At 37.2% G+C, this 24,427-nt stretch overlaps 1 protein-coding gene across 3 annotated transcripts in view; it reads left to right on the plus strand.

The window, feature by feature from the left end:
- Positions 1-24,427, plus strand: part of DPH6 (diphthamine biosynthesis 6) — a 353,170-nt gene that overhangs the window by 58,513 nt on the left and 270,230 nt on the right. Inside the window, exon 1 of one of the 3 annotated variants that reach the window (XM_054024806.1) lies at positions 1,178-1,216. The exons of the other annotated variants lie outside the window; for them this stretch is intronic. Within the exon in view, the coding sequence (XP_053880781.1) occupies positions 1,187-1,216 (30 nt within the window). The 5' untranslated portion in view covers positions 1,178-1,186. Of the gene's footprint in view, positions 1-1,177; positions 1,217-24,427 lie in introns of those variants that run through there. 3 annotated transcript variants of the gene reach the window in all.

Genomic DNA, 24,427 nt, shown 5'->3' on the forward strand with positions numbered 1-24,427 from the left:
AAAGTTTAGGCAGCTTCCTTTTTTACCCTTGTGCAAATGTCTTAGAGCATTCGGCCAAGACTAGAAAAATCCTGTTTCTCCCATGACACCAGTGACTCATACGGCTTAAAAAACAGCATTCTGGTAAGGAGATGGGGAGTTAGCCACATGTCTTGTAATTAAAATGAGTGGCTTATTTTATGGACCTCATCAAATAGAAGAAGAGAAGATGTAGATTAGGTGTGTTGCCTTTGCTATGTACAAGGAATATTACTAACAGTAAAATGTTTAATATGATTAAACTTTCTGCACGCCAGTAAGTAAAATCCAGAATTAATGTGAACTGTCTCTTGAAATACATTTGCTGTACAATCAACCACAAATGATGCAAGGGTATGGTGACAGAACTTATTTAAGTTAACTAAGGATGAAAGAATCTCACACCAAAAAAAAAAAAAAAATCGGGAGTGTAAAGTTTTTCCCCACTAAAATGATATAGTATAGTCTGAAATCAGCACAAATAAAAAATACGTATTTGTCCTAGATGCCATAAGGAAATGAGCGCCCAAAAAAGAGGAAAATCTGAATCTTCAAGAAAGTTGTCTGTATACAATATTGTTTTTCTACTACCTTAGCTGAAGTCTTTCTTTTAGGAGTTGGAACATCGCTATCATTTTAGTAATTGCCAAATAGCCTTATTTTATTTCAGCTACAGTGATCGTAAAACATAATCCAGACAGAGTAGCACTTTATAGGCGAATACAAACTGCAAATCATGGTCTGTCACTGTTTCTCATTGTAACTGGTAGAAAATTGTGGTGTTTCCAGCTCTAAGAGTACATGATGCCACAGAAAGCCAAGGAATATGAAGTTGAAAGCTTTCCCCCCAGTTAGTCACACCATTCTCTTTGTGTTATTTTGCTGAAAATGTCTGAACTGCCAGGAACTGAAAGCTATACTGAGTACAGTGCAGATACAAGACTTGTAGAATAGCAGCCATCAAGAGAAGAGGATACTATAAGCACTTACCTCTGAGTTGCATCAGCCAAAGGACAATAAGAGAGACAATCCAACTTGTAAAATATATCTTGAAGAGAAAATATATCTTGCAAAAAGTCACAATCTCTTACTTCCAAAAATGGTCCTCCATCTTTACTTTACATTTGTACAGGCGTAGGTGTACTGGCGTGAGGGGAACTGCACAGGCATGAATACATCCTCTTTTAATTCAGTTTTGGTGAGTGGAATTTTCTGATCATTTTGAGGTGCTGTATTCTGGCATCAATGCTAGTAAGATAAAAAAGTGAAAGTTTTGGTTAAGAGTATTACTAAAAATATACATAAGGGATTTTAAGTTGATACGATGGAACAAACTTCTAGTATTGTATGCTTGAGATTCCTTGGCATTTTAAAGTCCATTCATGTCCTATTCACTTTTGGAAAAGTAACACCAGAAATTCTACTAAAATCAACAGGAGAAATCCTAAATGGCAGTTTTGCCATTGACTTCAGTGGAGGCAGGATTTCATCCCTGAGTTCTTTCCAGGCTGCAGGGCAGGAAGGGAGATCATTTTCTTCTAACTTAACATTTTTAGAATGTACTGCATACTGCCTCTGTTCAAGGAGAAATGATAAGATCAGAAGAAGAGTTGACTATTGCCAATGCAGAGGTGGGTGTTCTTTTTGAGAGGGTTAATCTAGAATACTTCGTCAGTGGAATAAGTTGGAATATGTAATGCTTGTTCGAGATCTTTGTATGAGATTTAGTGTGTGATATTTCAGAGGCCATTCAAAGGTGGGGATTAAAGAGAAATGAAAGGGTTGATTGCCTGATTCTCTTTTCTGACATGCAGGCTATTTGTCAATACTTACCTAGGATCTCCTAGAAATTTTCAAGAAAAAAGATTGTCTACACATCTGAGGAGACTATTAAATCCGTAACATCTTAAATCCAACAGAATAGAATGTCATACATTGTAATAAGATTAAAAACAAAAACAAAAATTGAAAAAACCTTTTGTACCCTAGATTTAGAGATCATATAAATTTTTACAAAATATAACATTTTAAGACTTAAAGAAGTTAGAGGTTTACAATCCGCTTCCTCCTCTCCCACAACCCACCCAAACTTTGTTTAGAACACCATGGAACAGGTAGATTTAGATTTTAAAGAAAAAGATTCAATTTTAAAGCAACACTGTCATCTAAATAAAAACCTATAGCTATGCCAGTTACTTAAACAAGAGTGAAAGCCTCTTGGTTTTCAACCATTCTGCAGCCATAAACTCTGAAAATGGCTCCCCAGTATACACTTTAAGGAAGCTGTAGAAATGAATATACTTATCAGCATTAATCAGATGTGTTGAGACTATTTATATATAGCTCTCTACCTGTATGACCAAAAAATATCATGAGATAGCATGGTAAAATAGTAAGAGAGGGCAACAGAGTGCCAAAGATCTTGCAATATAAAATGGGTCACAGATCCACTGTGACTTTACTCAAGTCGCATAACTTCCTGATGTCTTATTTAGTTCATCTCTACAATTGGGTAATAGGCAGACCTCTGTGACAAAGTGATGCTTCATCTGAGTGGTCCTTCTAGTAAGTAAACCAATAAAATAAATCTCAGTTGACAAAATGTTTACTGTGCAAATGAAAGTGAAAAGTGAATATAGCATGGGTTATTTGGTTACCAACCAGCTTTAGTAGGGGGAATCTAGTATTGAAGTATATTTGGGGCTAATCCTAACCCTGTTGAAGTCCCATTGATTTCAATTAGTTTTAGATTAGTTCCTCCTGAACTGAAATATTAGGATGATGTATACATATTAGGTGCATTAGAAAACAGTGTTGCAGAATCTAACATTTTATATAGTTTCTGTAAGGTGAGAGATGACTACATATGATACTGCGTGAAACATGATGACTTTTGGAAAGTATCTACAATAATAGTTTGTCCATATTGTTACCTGTTATTTATTGTAATAACATACCGTAGTATCAGTTAAGATGCTAATGATTTTTGTTGAGATGAGCATCAAGATTTTTGACTTGAGGTAAATATTGATCAAGGAGAAACCAAGATTGATTATTGCTTTCAGAATTAACATCATTCTAGTTCTTCATCAGAACATGAAGACACAATGTGCATTCCAAATGATGCTATTAGAAATACCTGAAAGGAGAGGAGAATCAGGGAATAGTACAGTGATATCTACAGGGAAAGGCCTGATGAAAAACCAAACCCCAGTACCTGCCACAGGGAAAGGGGAAGATGCTGGGTTACTAAAGTGCTATCGTTGGCCCCAGATTGGGGCCTCAGTGTTTTGGTCAGCCTCTGCTTTGGTCAGGATTGTGACACATTTGAACCTCATTTTTTGCTCTGGTTGCTGGAGGGGAGAAAGAGCTTGCTCCCACTCAAAGAAGACACATGATTTTTGTTAGTTTCATTATTAATGCTCATGTTTACCTAATAACTAAAGCCAGTTGGAGTCTTCAGTTTACTCTGCAGCTATTTGGGAAAGCTGTGAGGAGGAGCAGAGACACTGGAGATATGTCTACAGATTCAGGAAGACACCATTACAGGTGCATGATGTAGGACTCAAGCTCCAATTTCACGAAGAAATGGAGAATAGAGAGGTGGATTTTTCAAGAACTGTATTTGATTATATTTAACTATAACACTGGCATTTCCTAGTGATTACTGTTGTTGTTTATTATTATCCAAGAAAGTGCAGCTATTGCATAGCAAGATTTTAAATTGATAAAATTGAATGTGCAGATATGAAGAATGAGTGACATTGTTTCATAGAAAAGTGATGAAAAATAACTGCATGCATACAGAATGTATCAATTTTCCTGTGACAGTAATGGAACTGTTAGTATACTGTAAGTCCTTTCGGCTTTATTTTCATCTCACACAATAGCAGATGAAGAGTCACCCCACTAAAATCAATGAAATTATACTATTTATTTATTTATTTGTCTTTTCATACAGGACCCCACTGTGCTAGATGCTGCACAAAGACAGGAAAAAATAATGGTCCAGGCCTAGGGTTTTCAAATGTAGTTAAATAGTAAAAAGAGTGCAATTCTTCAAAGAACTATATCCTTTTATGATCTACCTTTGTATGACCAAAAAAAGTGATATTTTATGATCTATATGCGTATATTCTTGGTTCAGGTACTCCACAAACATGAAGGGCGTTGTTTTAGGGGAAAAAATTGTGTAGCTGTCTGATCCAATGGCTGTTGTTTGCTCATAGTGGGATATAAGTGTCTGCTTAAAGGATCAAAAGACGTACATCTTCAGTTACTGAATGAGCTCAACCAATGCTTATCGCCTTACAGTTTTCCTTCTCCTTATAATTCTATGCTCAATACATTTACAGTCTTGTACTCATGAGGCTACAGTAATTTCCTTAGAGCAGATTTAACATCACAGATCAGGAATTCAGACGTTTGATGGGAGGAGATATTATTATTTATTATTATTGTAGTGCCTAGAAGCCCCAGTCTGGGGCTACAGCTCCACTGTGCTAGGTGCTGCACAAACACGGAACAAAAATATGGTTCCTGTCCCAAAGAGCTTCCAATCTAAGTATCAGACAAGAGAGAACAGATGGATACAGACAGACTATGAGGGAGTATAAGGAAACAATGAGACAATATTAGTCAGCATGGTAGGCTGTGTTCCTAGCGCGCCAGCAGTTGAACCATTGACAGGTTTTGATTTTATTAGAAATATATATTATTTCCAACAGAGAGAAAACTGTGTGAGTAACGCATGGAGATTAATTTTGTGTGGCTGTTTTTTTGTGAAATGCCCATGAATAAATTAATGAAATTATTGAATTTATTCCTCATTCAAAATTATTAGTCCGTTTCTTTAATGAATAATTCTTTGTGACTATCTGCAAACAATTGCAAATATTTGAACTCGGCATTGTGTCGGGTAGTTATAAAAGTCACTTGGTATTGTTTTTATTTCCTCATTGGATGAGTTGTATAACTAATCAGTGGTGTAGATCAGAATTGCCTGTTTGGTTGTAAAAGGCTCAATTTAAAATTTGCAGTGTTTTTATCTAGTTATGAAATTTCCAATTTGCTCTCAGAGGATACTCAGGTTTAAATTTAGTTTTTCATGAGGATTTGCCAAGATAGAGCAAAATGCCCAAAGGGACTGTCTGTGACTCCATTTTAAGGCTGTATAAGGCTAGGTCTAAACTACCCGCCTGAATCGGCGGGTAGAAATTGACCTCTCATCCCGTCGATCCCCAAATCGACGCTCTTACTCCACCAGCGGAGGTGGGAGTAAGCGCCGTCGACAGGAAGCCGCAGAGGTCGATTTTGCCGCCATCCCTATAGCAGGGTAAGTCGGCTGCGATACGTCGAATTCAGCTACGCTATTCACGTAGCTGAATTTGCATATCTTAAATCGACACCCCCCCCCCGTAGTGTAAATGTAGCCTAATGCCTGAGGAATTTACACCTGTTAATGGGTTGGTGAAATCTAATTATAGAACTCAGAACCAGTTTGGGGTTTGTGCCCTGCTTCTTAACAGTCTGCCCTGAGGTTGGTATCCTTGTTTGTGAGCTATTCTAGACAGCATGACAGAAAGAACCTGCACTGTACAATGTGTCACTGAGTATTCCCAGATATATTAAGTAAATAAAGTTGCAGCCTAATTAAACCACATTCATTGCCTCTAGCCTTTCTTTCTGTGTTGCTAGGACAATAAGTTAAGTATATGTAAGTTACCTCACTTACTTGTAGTTCTCCTAAGTGAAACTAAGACTTCACTGGTTCCACACCAAAAAGTCCTATATGATTAATTGTAAATGCATAATAGACAGGGAACTACTTTAAAATATTTAATATTATGATACATAGAGATTTAGCTTTATCAAAAGACACCCTTTGTAATTTCTCTTTCTTTCTGAAAGCTACATTTTTCTGAAAGAAATATGGGGGGAGGAGTTGAAGGATTTTTTTGTAAATATACAGGACAGCCTACTTTTGTCTAACGTATGTTTTTCTCCCATGAGTCTTTGTTTTGTATATATTGCAGGAGGACAATGAAATGGCAAATAAAAGCCTGATTTTTGCTAGGGTTACCATATTTTAATTTAAAAAAAGAACACTCCGGCCCCGCCCCAACTCCACCCATTCCCCGCCCCCAGTCCCGCCGACTCCACCCCTTCCCCGCCCCCACCCTTCCCCAAAGTCCCCGCCCCAACTCTGCCCCCTCTCCTGAACGCTCCGCCCTCCTGCTCCTCCCCCTCCTCTGCTTCCCGCGAATCAAATGTTCGCGGGAAGCCTGAAACAGGGAGGCAGCAGGTAAGCTGGGGCTGGGGCGGGGCGGGGCGCGGCCCAGTCTGGCCCCCCCGGCCGAGCGGCTCCCTCTGGCGGCCGGCCGGCCCAGGCAAAGAGGCTCTGGCCCCGGCGTCTCCCGGGCCCTGGGGCGCTGGCCCTGGTTCTGGCTGAGCGGCTCTGGCCTGCCCTGGCCCCGGCGGCCCCAGCACCGCCGGCCCCCGGCCAAGCACCACCGGCCCTAGGCTCTGGTCCGGACCCAAGCCCCACGACCCCTCCCTCCCTATTTTCCCGGACATGTCCGGCTTTTGGGGATTTCCTCCCGGACGGGGATTTGAGGCCCAAAAAGCCGGACATGTCCGGGAAAATCCAGACGTATGGTAACCTATTTTTGCAAACATGCATGCCAGTAACTTATGTGAAATGAACTGTTTACTTACCAGAGGAGTCAAGTAATTATATGAATAAAGTTACTTGCATGTTTCAGCGTTTGTAAGAATGTATCCTGAAATACTGCAATAAATAAAGATATCCATGAATTTTGTCTGCTATGACATCAGTCCTTTTCGGAACATAAAAAGTCACTGCTCTTTGTGCATATTAGATTTGCATTTCCAAATTTGTGCTTGTTTGAACCTTGCTTGTTCTGTTTCATGAATGCAAAGTACATTTCTTTGATAATCATACACATCAAGTGTACTCTTTTCAAATAAGTGTTCTGGTTCATTTCACATATATATTTTTAAACACATTCCTCCCCATAAATACAGCCCTTTTTAAAGAGGCAAAATCAGCTACTGATGTCTCCTTGTCTATCTTAGTTTGTAATTTATTTTTATGTAAAAATATATCAAGAATGAATAGAAAGCAAGAAGGGAAAACTGATTAAATATAAAATGTTCTCTTTAGCATTGAAGGACCTGTTCTGAAATGTAAGCAAAGTTGCTAAAGAGTTTAATCAACCAAATAAAAAACTAATACAAATAGGCAAGGATCACAGCATGAGCAAAGGAAAGTCTAAAGACCCCATATTCCTGTTAATCCTGCTTTATTCCAGCTGTGTGGTCTTCCATTCTCCATGATAAAACCCTGAGAGTAGACTGTGGCAAGGAGTTTGATTATGGTTGACCCAGCTCTTTCAGCTTTCACCCCCATTTCATTTTAGCAGTCATTTTCCTTTCCCTTGTAAGATACCCTTACCCTGACTTGTCATGTGCATATTGGTACCATGGCTGCAACATCAGATTTTACCTCATAGGTGATTTGGCTGCAGAGGAAACTGTTTCTATGTGGCCTGTGCTGCCTTTCTCATTTTCCCACAGAATCATGATCTGTGTAGTGCTACTGCCCTGATATGGGCAATCTAGAATTTTTAGTCTGCATCTGTCATGCAGCAGTAAAATACACTGTACTCCATAAGGGTGACTACGATGTTGAAAGTAATCCAAAATACTGAGATTCATTGGGAGGGAGAATTCTGGTAAGCAGTTATGCTTGGCAACACCTGTGGGGGAAGGTGGCCATTAAATTGGACAGAATATGGCAATGAAGTGCTCCAAAATTAGGAAATGTTCAGAAGTAAGGTTGTCTGCGCAACTTGATCCAGCCCCATGTGTTTCTATACCCTATAATGGAGGGTGAACTTTTTATTAGTGCGTAAGTGATTAATTTAATTAATCTCCCATTTTCAAAAGTGATTTCGGAACTTAGGAAAGTCAATGGGACTTAGGGTCCTAAGTCACTGGGGTGCTTCTGAAAATTTTACCAACAGTCTCTAATTACACGATAAGATACCATTTTTTTGCAGGATCTATACCTCATTCATTGCATATGGTGGACAGTGAATGAGGTACAGTTGCAAGAAAAGAAGAATATTCTCTTGTGTTTATGGCACTGAATTGAAAGCAAGGAGTTGAGTTCAGCAGGACTGAATGAAAATTTTCCTTCAGAACTGTTTTTGGATGGAAATTGGGTTTTTGACTAAATGAATTTTTTCCCAAGAAGTATCTGCTTTCCATGGAATAATTTTGACTTTTTGTTAAAAAGTTGAAATTTTCCAGAGACTGCCTTTTCCACCTATATCCTGACCAGCTGTAGTTATATACCTGGCCCTGCCACAGACTCCTTATGAGGTTTAACACATATTAACTCAAGGCTTATGTGGTTTCTACTGAATTGGATAATAGTCTGTTCATTTTTAATATTTTTGCTCTGGGCTGGCTGGTGCTTTACAAGGACAATAAGTTGGCAACAGTCCTTGCCTTGAACAGTTTACAATCTAGGGGCTTGATTTGGCAACTCATACTACGTTGTAGCTTAATCCATGAGTAGTCCCACAGAAATCAGTGGAGTTAGCAGAATTTGAGATAGTTATGCATGCTACATATAACATAGAGAAACATTTAAAAAGTCAATTGGTGGGGGAAGTTGATCACCTTTAGTTCTTTTTACAATGGCATCCATGTTCATTGGAAGCAGGATTTTAGGGACAAATTTTTATAGTTGTCTCAACCACATTGCCACTGTTACGAACACAGTTTTTCACCCATATTTAATTGCAAGTGCAGGTGTTTGCATTTATATTTCTAATTATCTGGCTCTAATATATCTGGGTGCCTAAACCTGTCATTTGCATCTATGTAATTATAATCCATTTAGAAAAATGTGTATATATATATTTCTATATTTTGTCCCAGCAGTACAGAGCCATGTTTTCAGCATTTATTGCTGTTGAGCTATCACACTACATATAGTGATATTTTACACTGGACATCTGTGGAGAGCTCACCCTTCAATGTGGAAACGACTGTGCCATCACCATCTGGAAGCTTGTTGTTGCAGTTTCCCCATGACCTCTTCCACTTGGTTCCCCCAAAACTCAGTGTGAGTTCAGTCTTGTTACTTAAGTTCCTTTATCTGGCATACAGCAAAGCTACCCTGAGTTTATCAGATTTAAATGCAGGGAGTCTTTGCAACAAAACTTTTCCTTATGTACAATTTTATTTAGCACTACTCGTTGGAGTTCCTTTTCTATCCAGTCTCAGGCTGCCACTAATACTTCCCCGGGGAGTCCTGAAGGACCTCAGTAAGATCTACTCCATTCCTCCAGTACCTTGGAAGCCTCCTTAAATTTAAACCTTTCCAATGCCATGGCTTAACTGCTGGGTTGTGATCCTTGACAGTAAAACTACACGTATACTAAACTGTGCATTATCTGCTACAGATTAATGGAGTCTGCGTCACGGCACTACTATGATGCGGTTTCCCCGAAACTTCTACCACTTAGTTCCCCCAAAACTCAGTTTAACCCCAGTCTTATCACTTGGGTTCCTGTATCTGGCACATAGCAAAACTGCATTGAGTTGATCAGACTCAACTATAGGGGCTGGATGCAGAATACATTACAAATCCAGAGTCATACAACAAAACTTCCATCCATTTCTTATATCCATTTCTGCCAATTCTCGCTCTTATCTATAGATTGCATCATACACTTCCTGAATGGGCTAGTTAATTTTCAGGAACCAATCCCTGTACAGCGTGCTCTGTCCATGTGCTGTTCATTGCATAATCTAACCTCTTATCTTACATTTAGGCTTGTTTAGGATGTTCCTGCTGATCTTTGTCATCCTGACTCCAGAATACTGCTTGTTATGACTACTTCACTTTCCCTGTCAGACTCACTAAGAAATGAGGCAAGTTGCATATGTCAAGTTACTTATGTCAAGCCTGGCCTACATTTGTCATCCCCAGTTGCTATTGGCAAGTAGCTAACCAGTTTGGTGTAGTGAAAATAAAGATATACTGAAAATTTTTTTCTCACGTAGACAAGGCCTTATCTAGAAAGACTACCCTTTGGTCATTGTAACTCATTTATATAATCAAGATGCCATTATTTTTTTAAAAAATGGCTATTTGAGGTGATGATGGTGGTATGGGGAGTATAAAACTCCAATAGCGAAATACTGGCTCAGTTGAAACAAAGGGGGATTTTGCTTTTGACTTTAGAGGGATCAGTTCACTCTAGGCCCCAGTCACATCTCTGAATCTTCTCTTTACAAGAAAAATGATAAAAAGAAAAGTCCCTTCCTCCTCCCCATTCTCAATTTAGCAAGTGTTTTTCCATATTAGAAGACATTTGGACTCAAATTTACCTTAAACACAAATAGCTATATAACAACAGGTCAGTAGGGTAGGTCTATCTCTAGTTTCAGTACACAAGGTCTTTTTGTTGTTTTTTTTTGGCTAAAGATTCTGCCTTTCTTAATTGTAGATTCTCAATTTTAAAAGCCGAGTTAAACGTATCAAATTACAGTAGTTGATTACTTTTTGATATAAAGGACCAAATGGGTTTTAAAATGTGATCTGTGTGTTTCATGGATGCCATATTTAACTGTTGTCGGTTATAAGACACTTGTTCTTAAAATGCCAACAAATACACTTTTAATTTCAATGCCTGATATAAGACCAAAAATTCGTATAGGTATGTCACCATTTTGTAGATCTTTACTGGCATCTTGTCACTACACTATAATTTTCATTTATTCATTCTCAAGTTGCCTGCTCGTGCTAAATTTGGTTATAAAGTTAAGCAATCAGTCCTTGTTGAGGTCACTTTATAAATAAGATTTCCTGAAAGAAGTGTCTGCAAGCGAATTTGTTCTGTAATTATTTGAGCATTTAGAGTAGAAAATCCCAAAGGTGGAGAAGACATTTATGTGAAAGCAAATCTCTTCACAAAATGAATTTTTTTTTGGCTGCAGACTGTTGTGTGTCTAACAAAGACTTTGTAGTTTCTGATGTTGATATGGTAGGCCTCTTGTGCGCTCAGCAGATTTGTGCAAAGAAACAAAATAATAATTTTGTCATTGTATAGAGAGATCCTAATTAACCTTTTCAGTAACTAAATAGTTCAGTATTGATTTGGTTTTTGGTATTCTACTTTTTGTGGTAGGTATATATCAAGGTGGATTGATTTAAATCTTGGGATTTAAGTCACGCCTCAATGTAGATCATCAATTTAAATCAACTTTTGCATATTGGTTATTTTCTAAAGAACGGTGCATTTTCATTGGTTGGTATAATCATTAAAACATGTTAATTTACAGTTATATAGAGCCTTAACACTAGATTTCATACATCTTTTTGCTACCTAGGATGGTACACTATAACTATATATTTATAGCTTAATATTTTTGGATTCTTATTAATTGTACATTTTAGTATGTTAGAAAGTGGTGAATGGTATATTGCTTACTTACTAGATAATTAACTTTTTGCTCATGATTTGTGTCGAGCTGCATTAGGATGGTAACTGGAATTTAATTAAACACACAAAACAGCATATACAATTTAAGCAAAGCAATCCAAATGTTTTGGATTCATTAACTTCTCTTAACAAAACATGTTTCACATTTACAACTAAATTATAAGGTTAGGCCTTAACATGTTTTTTTTTATTGACGTCAGATTTTATTTGAAACAGGTTTATTTTTAAAAAGAAAAAGTATTATATGTTAAAATAAAAAATCCAATGTATATTAAAAAATCTGATTTTTATTTAAAAAATCAATTAACTACCCTGCTATATACACATTTAAACACAATATTTATTATTTCATTTAGCACAATATATTTCTTTTGCATAAAATAAAACTAAATTTGAAAATAACATTGAATAAATATTTGTTTATTAAAGAATATCTTGAAACTCATTTTGTACTAACTATTCCAGTACCTGTTTAAAAAGCTCTGCAAATGCCAAACTACATTAGTTGTATTCCATATAATAGCTTATATGTGAAAATATGTTTGAAAATAAAATATTCACTGTTTAATCCATTAGTGAGTGAGTTCTAATTAGTTAGGCTAATTGTTCACTTTGGGTTTCAGTTTAACTGCATTTATGGTATGTCAGCATATTGTAGTTGCAGGCTGATGGGATCTCTATAGTGAACAGTTTTCTTAGGTTTGTAACTCCGCTATTTAAAATGTAATGCTAAAATGTGCTCTAAAGATTCTCAGTCTAATTAAATATAGATGAGAATTAAATATTTGTGTGTGCATGTGTGCACGCTCTAATATTAACACTCTCTCGCCATTTGAAGCATCCAGGCAGGAGACGGGCCACGTGCTAATTGTATACTAGGAAATTGCCATTAGAAACAAAAGATGTCATTGTCCCAGAACTGTTCAGTGCTTCCATGAGCAAAATGTAATAGCTGTTTTTTTTGTGGGTGTAATTTTTCACCAGTTCCATTTGTACAACTCCTCTTTCCCTTTTATACCACAGTGGAAGCAAAAGTGTTGAGAAAGTGTGTAACTTAAAAGTACATAATCAATTAAAAAATAATCTCAAAGTAGTCTTGGTTCTATATCTACCCTTATGTTCTCTGACAGTGTGAATCATAGAAATGTAGAGCTGGAAGGGAGCTCCAGAGGTCATCTTGTGCAGCCCCCCTGCCCTGAGGCAAGGCCAAGTATACCTAGACCATCCCTGATAGGTGTTTGTCCAACCTCTTCTTAAAAACCTCCAATTATGGAGATTCCACAACCTCCCTTGGAAGCCTATTCCAGTGCTTAAGTATCCTTTTAGTTAGCAAGTTCTTCCTAATAGCTAACCCTCCTGTGCTGCAGATTAAGCCCATTACTACTTCTCCTACCTTTGGTGGATTTGGAGAGCTTTATAACAGCCCTTAACATATTTGAAGACTGTTACCAGCTCCCCCCTCTGCCGTCTCAAAACTAAAGATGTCCAGTTTTTTTTTTTAACCTTTCCTCACAGTTCAGGTTTTCTAACCTTTTATCATTTATCACTCTCACATCTTTCTTAAAGTGTGGCTCCCAGAATTGGACAGTACACAAGCTGCGGCCTTACCAGTGCCGAAGATAGCAGTACAGTTACCTCCCATGTCTTCCATATGATACTCCTGTTAATGTATAACCTAGAATATTAGCCCTTTTCGCCACTGTATCACATTGTTGACTCATATTAAATGTGTGATCCAGTATTACCCCAAATCCTTTTTCAGCAGTCATATGGCTTAGCCAGTTCACAATTTTGTAGTTGTGCATTTGATTTTTCCTTCCTAAGTACTTTGCATATATCCATTGAATTTCATTTTGCTGATTTCAGAACATTTCTCAAATCTGTCAGTTGTTTTGAATTCTAATCCAGTCCTGCAAAGTGTTAGCAATCCCTCTCATCTTGGTGTCATCCACAAATTTTATAAGTGTACTCTCCACTCCATTATCTAAGTCAGTGGTGGGCAACCTGCGGCCCGCGGTCTCCATGCGGTCCGTCAGGGTAATCTGCTGGCTGGCTGCCAGACAGTTAGTTTACATTTGCATGGCCGCCCGCAGCTCCCAGTGGCCATGGTTTGCCATTCCTGGCCAATGGGAGCTGCGGAAAATGGCGGCCAGCACGTCCCTGCAGCCCGCACCGCTTCCCACAGCTCCCATTGGCTGGGAACGGTGAACCACGACCCCTGGGAGCTGCGGGTGGCTGTGCAAATGTAAACAAACTGTCTGGCGGCCTACCAGCAGATTACCCTGACAGGCTGCAGGTTGCCCCACTGATCTAAGTTATTAATGAAATACTGAATAATACCAGACCAACCATATACCCCTGTGAAATCCCACTAGATAAGTCCTCCCAGTTTGACAGTGAACCATTAATAACTACTTTTTGAATATAATCTCTGAACTAGTTTTGCCACCCACCTTATAGTAATTTCATCCTTTGTTTGAGAATGTCATGTGGTACTGTGTCAAAGCCATACTAAAATCAAGATACATCACATCTACAGCCCTCCCCCCCCATCCATTAGGCCCATAACACTATCAAAGAAGGAAATTAACTTGGTTTTGCAAGATTTGTTCATCACAAATCCATGTTTGCTATTAGTTATAACTCTATTATCATGTGGGTGTTTACAAACTGATTGTTTAATAATACATAACAGTATCTTTTTAGGTATTGAAGTTAGGTAACTGGTCTATAATGCCTCAGGTTCTCTTTGTTCTCCTTTTTAAAGATATATACTATGTTTGCCATTCTTCAGTCCTCTGGGATCTCATCCGTCCTCCATGAGTTCTCGAAGATAATTGCTAATGATTCCAAGATTGCTTCAGCTAGTTCCTTAAGTATCCTAAGATGAATTCATCAGGCCCTGCTGACTTGAATACATCTAATTTATCTAAATATTCTTTAACCTGTTCTTTCTCTATTTTTGCTTGCGTTCCTTTTCTCACCTTATTGTTAGTATTAATAGTGTTAAGTATCTGGTCACCATTAACCTTTTTATGAAGACTGAAGTAAAATAAACATTAAACACCTCAGCTTCTTGTTGTCATCCATTATTAGCTCTCCTTCTCTGCTAAGTATAGAGCCAACACTCTACTCTCTTTCTCTTGCTCCTAATGTATTGAGTCTCTCATTATTGCCTTTTGTCCCTTGCTAGGTGTAACTCATTTTGTGCCTTTCTAATTTTGTCCTCACATGATTGTGCTATTCACATTTACTCAATCTTAGCATTTTTCCATGTTTCCACTTTTTGTAAGATTCCTTTTTGATTTTCGGGTTATCCAAGAACTCCTTATGAAGTCACATTGGCCTCTTATTATTCTTCCTATCTTTCCTTTGCATTGGGATAGTTTGCTGTTACATCTTTAATGTTGTCTGTCTGAGAAGCTGCCAGCTCTCCTCAACTTTTTCTTTAGATTTTTCTTCGCATAGGACCTTATCTATCAATTCTCTAAGTTTGTTAAAGTCTGCTTTTTTGAACTCCATTGTCCTTATTCTGCTGTCACTCCTTCCTTTCCTTTCTTTTCTTTTCATGATAGCTTTCACCCAAGTTCCCATTCACCTTCAGATTCAAAACCAAAATTGCTGCTTCAGAACTTATTAGTGTTCGATTTAAGGATATTTACTTGGTATATTTTGACATATAATGATGACTGTGTGTATTTGTAGGGGATGGGGCATAGGCAGTCACAGCTGGGCTAAAGTCTGTCAACCAGGGACAGTAGTCGCTGGGCAGGAGCTAGAGGAATTGCAAGAGCCAGGTTCTGTAAACAATAGTCAGGGTCGGAATCAGGCTGGATTCAGAGGCTGGAGATCAGAGACAATATTAGGCTAGAATCAGGAGGCAGGAATCAGGGTCAGAATCAGGCTGGAGTCGGAATCGGAGACTGGAGCTCAGTATATCAAGCAAAGTCTGGCATTGCAGCAGGCGAAAGGTAACTTCCTGGGAGAACCCTCGGGGGCTAAATAAGGCTCTTGGCCAGTCAGAGGACTGCTAGGTACCATCACCCTGGATCTCTTCGTTGGTACTTCTTGCAGTGCACACTCTCCATAGTGCTCCCTGGCTGTGCCTCTGCCTGGCTTCCAGTGGCACTTTTGGAATTCCAGTTGTCCCAGGCTCTGTAGACCTGGGTTCTAGTCTGTGGGTCCTTACAGGGTTTTAATGGCTATAAAGCTTTAACTTTTTGAATTTCAATGTCCTCTGTCATTGAATAATTATTGTCTGATCCCTTCCATAATTTCCCACAACTGTGAAAATTTCTATAAATAAAAATTTAAAAATGCTTAAAAACACATAATTTTGCATAACCACAAAAAAATAATAGCTCAAAATAGGAAAAAAAATGCTTAGAAATGTAGATATTGTCCATGGAAATTTTAAGAAAAATCTAATTCTGCCAAGTGTATTGTTAATTGTCTGCCCTCCAACTTTCATCCTATTATTTTACACTCATACATATGTTCCATCATGTCTTCAACCCTGATCTTGCAAGTTGTTCAATATAGGTGGATTCCCAATTCCACAAGGAGGCCCACTGGTGTCACACTCACATATAACAACTTTAGATGAAGGCCTTGCAAGATAATGGAGCAAATAACTAAACAATCAATTTGCAAATACCTAGAAGATAATAAGTAATAAATAACAGTCAGCATGGATTTGTCAAGAACAAATCTTGTCAAACCAACGCTATAGCTTTCTTTGACAGAATAACAAGCATTGTGGATAAGGGGGAAGCGGTAGATGTGGTGTATCTTGACTTTAGTAAGGCTTTTGATTCTGTCTCATATGACAACAAACTACGGCAATACAACCTAGATGGAACTACTATAAGGTGGGTGCATAACTGGTGGAAAATCGTTCCCGGAGAGTAGTTATCAGTGGTTCACAGTCATTCTGGAAGGGCATAATGAGTTGGGTCCCGCAGAGATCGGCTCTGGGTCCGGGTCTGTTCAATATCTTCATCAATTATTTAGATAATGGCACAGAGGGTACACTTATAAAGTTTGTGGACGATACCAAGCTGGGCGCTGTTGCAAGTGCTTTGGAAGATAGGATTAAAATTCAAAATAATCTGGACAAACTGGGGAAATGGTCTGAAGTAAATAGGATGAAATTTAATAAGGACAAATGCAAAGTACTTCATTTAGGAAGGAACAATCAGTTGCACACATACAAAATGGGAAATGACTGCCGAGGAAGGAGTACTGAGGAAAGGGATCTGGGGGTCATAGTGGATCACAAGCTAAGTATGAGTAAACAGTGTAACACTGTTGCAGAAAAAAGCAAACATCATTCTGGGATGTATTAGCAGGATAATTAGCTACCGCTGCCCCCCTCAAGTCCTTGGTGGGAGCTCTGCAAGTGACAATAAGTGGCTTTCGTCTCCCACACTGCAGCTGGAAGCAGTCCAGAGTCTGAGCTCTGCAAGTATCAACGTGTATTTGTTTTGTTTTGTTTTGTGTTTGTTTTTTCCTGGCCTGTGACAGAGGGAGCACAGAATGCACCTATATCTTTATTGAGACAGTTAGTCAAAATGAGTTTGATTAACTTACCTGATCCCAGAGAATTGGCTCAACCAATCAGAAAAGCAGACTCCAAAATGTGTGACTTACATCATTCGCCACAATTCAACTCAGCTCAAAGTTTGAAAATATAATATAAACATATGTCACATTTTGTTCAGCAAAAACATTTGTGAATGAAATTTCATGAAATCATTTTGAAATGTTATGAAAATGTTTCACTTAAAAAAAGAACACCTTATGATCTTGCAGATAGGCAGATTTCAATGAAAAGATACTGCATTTTGCTGTGACTATTTCACTCAGCTCTAATATTTAAAATGTATTAATAAGTTCAGTCCCTAATGATGAACAAGTATTTTCCCTCACAAAAAACCCACCACATTTGGCTCTGATAGGCATCTTTGTTGGCAACCTCAGCAAATATGCAAATTACCCTCTTAGACCAATACATGGTCTAAGATGAAGGCTGATGCACATTGGCAGAGCAGTTTGAGGAAGTTTTCATTTCTCCTCCTGCTGCTTTGCCTGTTAAGTGGACATCAGTCTCGAGGGCTTATCAGCTTGGCACTTTTCATCAGCACTGAACTCCATAAACAGCATAGAGTAGAAAATAACCTATAAAAACATGCTTGATAGTGGTGCTTTACAGGTGTGATTTAAAGCCATAAAAGGAAAGAAATGAGGGGACAGTGGAGTTCTCTATCAGTAGGCTTCTGTGTAGAAAGTTATTCTACAGAGACAGTCAACAAAGACAGTCTGTCTGCTACCTTGATACCAAGGATTACTTGCCTCTCTTAAAAACTCTCATCCATAAACTACAGAGTGTTTTGCTGGTTCTCATCCTATCTGTCTGCCTCTCCTTTGCAGGCCTTCCCTCTTTCTCCATCGGTTTCTTTCAGGGCTCTGTTTTACACCATTCTGTCTTCTTCCTCTCTCTGTCTATGCGTCTTACCCCTGTCTGGACTATCTCTAATCCTCAAGCTTCAACTCCTGTCTTTGTGATTAGGGCACACTAGCTAGCCTCCATTCACACTCTCAGTCTCTTCAATTCCCTTCTACCATTTCTTTCTGGGTGTTCCACTGCTAATTTGACCTCAATTTGATGAAAACTTAAGTCAGCTAATCTTCACTTCCAAACACTCCCAAACATCTTCCTTTATGTGCTGCTGTAGGTTATTTTTACTATCCTCTTATTATCTCTTAGTCCCTTAGACTCACAACCTTGATATCATTTTGACTACTCATTCCATGCCAGGTATTGATACTAGGGCTTTATCTTGATTTTCTGTACATCATCATCAATAAAATTCCTTTATTCCTCTGTATTTTCACTGCCAGCACTCAGTGAACACCTGCCCTAATCTTTCCTCACATTGACTACTGCAAACGTTTACTCCCTGGCTCACCAGAATTCTTGCCTCAGTCCATTTGCTTCCTAGACCTGTGTACTCCCTCCTGTCCTCTCCTGAACTCTCCCACCCCATCTCATTTTCTTCTAGTCTCTCAAGGCTATGCCAACACTGAATGCTTTTGAAAATCTCCCCGTATGTATAATGAAACTTTAAACATTGTTCTTTATATACTTAAAATATCTCTTTGTAAACTTCCTACTCCTCCCCACGCCCACCCAACAGCATCTCTAAAAATATTACAAGGCACTTTTAATTAGCAAAGCCTTCAAAATACGACAGATTTGTTGTTTGAAGTCATCTTGGTAAACGGAAGAGCCAAAAAAAAGTTAGGACAATTTTTAAAAAGTGAAATGCTAAAAATCGGTACTTGAACACTCCTTTTCTGAACATTGCCAAACTTGCCAGCTGAACCCTAATTTGAGATGAGATGCTGCATGCAAATTTAATGTAGATTATTTTTTTAAACAATCACATTTGTAATGGAATGCCAGTTTAAACCTTAACTAGGGAATGACCACTACCATTCCTGAATCATTACTTTTTTTTACAGCCTTAGCTATGACTGCATATTATCTTGTAATATTATTTTCATTCATTTACTAAAACTGGTTTCAGACATCATTAGTTACTGTCTTTGTGCAGTGTTGTTGTAACTGTGTTGGTCTCAGGATATTAGAGAGACAAGTAACACCACTTCATCTTGAATGGTCCCTAAGAATATGTGTTAACTATTTATGCCAAACTATCTGTTCGATGTTGTATTTAACTGTGACACTTAGTACCTTTCCTAGACCTGAAGAAGAGCTCTGTGTAGCTCAAAAACTTGAATCTCTTACCAACAAAAATTGGTCCAGTAAAAGGTATTACCTCCTCCACCTTGTCTATTTTTGTAAAATTGCTTATGTGAAAACTTAAGTGGCCCGAATATGTCCGCAAACTTTCACTACTTGTGTAAATCGTGGACTATGCATACAAAGGCTAATACACAGGACTGCCAGATATTCATTGGTTCATTCATAGAGTTTAAGGCAAGAAGGGGTCCTTAGGTCAACTGGTCTGAGTTCCTCTATATCACAGGCCATTAAATTTCACTCTGTTACTTCTCTATTGAGTCCAATAACATGTATTTGAGTAAAGCATACCTTGTATTTGGCTAAAGCATACCTTGCAGAAAGCCATCCAATCTTAATTTGATGACACGAGACTCCACCGCTTCCCTTGTATTTTGTTAATCATCCTCACTGTTAAAAATTGCTTTATTTCCTGTTTGAATTTGTCTGTTTTCATCTTCCAGCAATTGGTTCTTACTGTGCCTTTTTGCACTAAGTTAAAGTGTATTTTAGTATCTGGTATATTATACCTGTGAAATTACTCATACTGTATAATCTAGCAGGGTAGATTTGATTTAAATTATTATTTAAATCACTAATCATTAAGACTCGATTTAATCATGGATTTCTACATAAAAGTGCATTCTTGTTGGTTGTTATAACCTTAATACATTTTCTTCACAACTCAGAGATAGATGTAGGTTTCATTTTTAGAAGGTATACACTAAACATTTTTAAAGTGATTTATTTTGAAAACTTTTCAGATTAGTTTTACAGCTATAGCAGAAAATGAATGATTGTTTGGTTATTTCATTTATCAAAGGTAATTGAAGCAGTTATTTATGAAGTCATTGGGAGGTGAACTATCTCCAATTAAACAGTTTAATCATTAATATTTGGAGGATTTTCTTGCCATACTGTATTAGGAGGAGAAGATCACCAGACAGACATTTAAATTGTTTTATTTAACTAAAACTACAAAGTTATGTATTCTGGATTTTTTTCTTCAACAACAAACATATAATATTTTAACAAAACAAGCATATGAATTTCTGAATTTAGTTAAACATTCAAGTTTTTTAAAATCAGGTTTGTTTTTGTTTAAATTGTTTTTAACTAAAAGAGTTAAATGAAATATATATTATTAAAAAAACAAAAATTAAATCGACTATGTCAGCCAGGTCAACATGAGAAACTTAAAATGTTGGTTTAGGATTAGGGTTAGTCCAAAGGAAGAAAATATTCTTTCTACACTGGCAAAAGAAGCTACTGCTGTTTAAAGTGAGATAATCACGTCAACAGTCTCTGAATCCAAGTGCTTAAGTGACTTCCACCACTTCACTGGTGTGACTTTAAAACATCATCAGCAAACATATATTTCTTGAATGGTTCTTATTCCCAAACTGGGTCTCTTTTACGGCCTGCTGCCATTACAGGTTTTCCCTTCTAGTGAGAGAATGGTATAGTAGATCTCAAATCAATGAAGGCTACACTCAGAAAAACCTCAAGGCTTCTGGAATATGCTGCTCAAACAGTTTCACTTTTCTTTCTACTGCCTTTTTTCCTCAAAAAGCATTTTATCAAAAAATCCGATTTAAATAAAAAAAATCCGATTTTTTTGATTTTTTCTAATCATTGATTTTTATCCATCCTGTAATCTAGTCTCTCCTCAATCATCTCTTTGATAAGATAAACAGATTGAGCTCTTTAAGTCTTTACTGTAAGGCGTTTTCTCAACCCTTGAATAATTTTTGTGGCTCTTTTCTGCACCCTCTCCAGTTTTTCAACACCTTGTTAAAACTGCATTCATTGTTCCAATTCCAGTCTCACCAATGACATATACAGAGGTAAAATATCCTCCCTTCTTCACTCACTACTCTCTTGTTCATGTATCGAAGGATCACATTTGCCTTTTTTTTGCCACAGCATTGCACTGGCAGCTTATGTTGAGTTGCTTATCTGCTCTGACTCCTAAATCCTTTTCAGAGTCACTCCTTTCCAGGATTCAGTGCCCTGTTTTGTCGGTATGGCCTGCATTCCTTGTCCTAGAGGTGTATAACTTCGCATTTGGCTGTATTAAAACACTTTTTGTTTGAGAGGGCCCAAGAAGCAATGGCCTCAAGTTGCAGTGGGGAAGAACTAGGTTGGATATTAGGGTAGTGAAGCCCTGGAATGGGTTACCTATGGAGGTGGTGGAATCTCCATCCTTTTTAGTTGGTGTTGGTCCTGCTTTGAGCAGGGGATTGGACTAGATCTGAGGTCTCTTCCAACCCTAATATTCTAAGATTCTGCGTATATTTCTTAGGTTGCAGATAAATAGTGTGATACTGTCTAATTAAAGAACTGAATCATACAGTCCACTAATATTCTATAATACATATAATGCATGTGCACAAGGGGACAGAGTTAAGATTACATATGCAGCCTTAACATTGGTATTCCATAACATTTTATTCTTAACCATGTCATCTTACCATTATTTTTAACAGTTTTTGTATAGAGTTTTTAGTTTTTGGAAAAAAGTAGTAAGATGGAAAACAGGGGAAGAAAAAGCCCTGAAGAGAAGGAACCTAATTCTCCTGTACTTCAAAACTGTGCTGGCTGATACAAATAAATAAATGGCAATAGTGCATGGGAATACCATGCAATGGAAATACTAAGACACCACCAGAATGCTGTGTCCCATGCACCTTGGGAGGTCTGAAACAGAGAGCATCTCCTGAAAATGGTAGGAACTTTCTGCTTGGGGCAATCATTATTTTCTCTTATGGGCCTCTGTCTTGGGGTCTTCAAAATAAAGCACATCTTGAGAGCATCAATACCTAGGCACTAAGGAATGGATGATCTTTTAACTGATTTTTTTTCTTTTAGTAATATAGAAGCCTATTCTGAGACTTCGCTGACAGTGGACCTCTCAAAATCTCTTTCCTGTTATATTTTTTAGCGACAGTTCGATACCATCTTTGATTTAGTGTTTTCTCTGGCATATCAGAACTTACGAAATAGTGTAGTGTAGTTGAAATCAACATAATCAGGGATTCTAGAATGCTTTGAAAACTATAATGCAGAACTGAAGTGTAAGAGTTTGCAAGCCAACTGAATAATAGTGAAGGTCTTAAAATCCTGTTATTGTAGTAATCAGGCCTTTGACAATATCTTGCATTGTAATTGGTAATACTGCAAATTACTGGTGAACATTGTTCAGAGACTAAAAATGATCTGAATCTTTAATTAATTTAAAATTTTACAACAGTTTAGTGTGACTAAGGCAAGCTTCAACTGGCTATTAATTTCAATTATGAATTTATTTACAGATAATCTATCATACTCCCTTGCCCTTTTAAGATGTTTTCTGAGTTCCATTGTTTTTTGTAAAGCTACTGTATAAATATTCAAGAATATTCAGTGTCTGTTTAAACATTAAAAGTAGTTATTGTCCTTTACTAAGCTGATTTGTCAAGAATACCTTTTTCTCCCAATACATGTTTGGTACGAATGGTGTTTATAGTACACTAGCCCTTTCTTTCTTTCTTTCTTTCTTTCTTTCTTTCTTTCTTTCTTTCTTTCTTTCTTTCTTTCTTTCTTTCTTTCTTTCTTTCACAGTTGTATGCAACATTTCTCTAAAGACAGACATTATTAAGGTGGTGAACAATTCTATTTAGTTATATGCTTATCAGTAACCTTTACTCATAATGTGATATTGTCTGAATGTCTTATTTTGTTCAGCTTTCTCTGGCACTGATGAAGCCTAAGGCTGCTGTTTCTTTGAGTTACTGATAATTTTTTATCTGATTAACTGACACATTTAGTTGAAATCAGACACAGCCCTTAGGCTGGGCATGGATTTAATTTAAAAAGTATCAAAGGTTTGCACTGTGTGCTGTTTAATCATCATGTTTATCAGGCAGAGAAAAATTACCGGAAGGACCATAGGGAGAGGGTTATCTTAAGGAGCAGTAGCTTGGGAAATTGATAATAACTACAAGGTAATTTACTGCTAACTTTTACATTCATTAATATAACATTTCCCACTAATAATTACAGTGCATGTAATACACTAATTAAATTGAAAGCATTATCACTAATTTTCTTCTTGCTGAACTCTGAGAGTGTTGGATAAAGATGTAAAAATGTGAAATTAAAAAAATCCCTTCTGCACTAATACTATTTTAAAGAGAATGTTTTGGTTTATAATAATGTTTTGGTTGATACTTTCATCAGTACGGTATGCCAGAGTGCAGTATATGTAGAGATTTCCTACCACTACTGTTCACCACCCTTAAATGAATATCTGTGGCTGAAATAAAAAAAAAATGTTAAATTGAAATCACAATGTACAAAATGTAAACTATAAACTGAAATGTAAAAGTAATACATCATCTGTGAACCAGTGTGTCAGAATTACATGTGTGCATGTGATATAACTACTTTAACAACTGGATAAGGAATAGTCTTGACATTTATGATTTGAGGCCTTTAGAGCAATTGTTTAATAATTTTTATACTACTTTCTACCAGAAGATATTTTAGAGTTAAAATTGATTTATGATGCATGAATCACAATACCTTTGAATTAATATTTATTAAACTATTTTAAAATAATATAATTTAAAATCTATGCAACTTGAAACACGATTTGTAAACCTTATTAAAAATTGTAATTGTTGAGGTCTACATGTTAATCTAGTACTAAGTCTTTAGGGGGATTATCCTTTGTTCATGAATTAAAAGCATTGGGAATATATTAATTGTTATAATGGGAAATCTAATCATAATATACTCATTTCACCTACAGTGAAAAATAAAGCTAATAATACTTACCTTTGTGTACAGCTAAAGTAAAGCCACTGCTGAGCCTTTTACATCATGTTTGATTAATAGATTTTTGTTTAAGACCAGTGATGTGTGTGATTTTTAAAAACTGTCAGACATTGATAACTTTAATGAGGAAAAATACTTTTTAAACATTTCAGTAAAAAAATTAAGTACGTTAATTAGCATCCTAGATACATAAGTATATCTGCCTTTCTGGGTATACTGTCTACTCTGGAGATAA

Source organism: Malaclemys terrapin, chromosome 4 (genome assembly GCF_027887155.1).
Source record: "Malaclemys terrapin pileata isolate rMalTer1 chromosome 4, rMalTer1.hap1, whole genome shotgun sequence".
NCBI lineage: Eukaryota > Metazoa > Chordata > Testudines > Emydidae > Malaclemys > Malaclemys terrapin.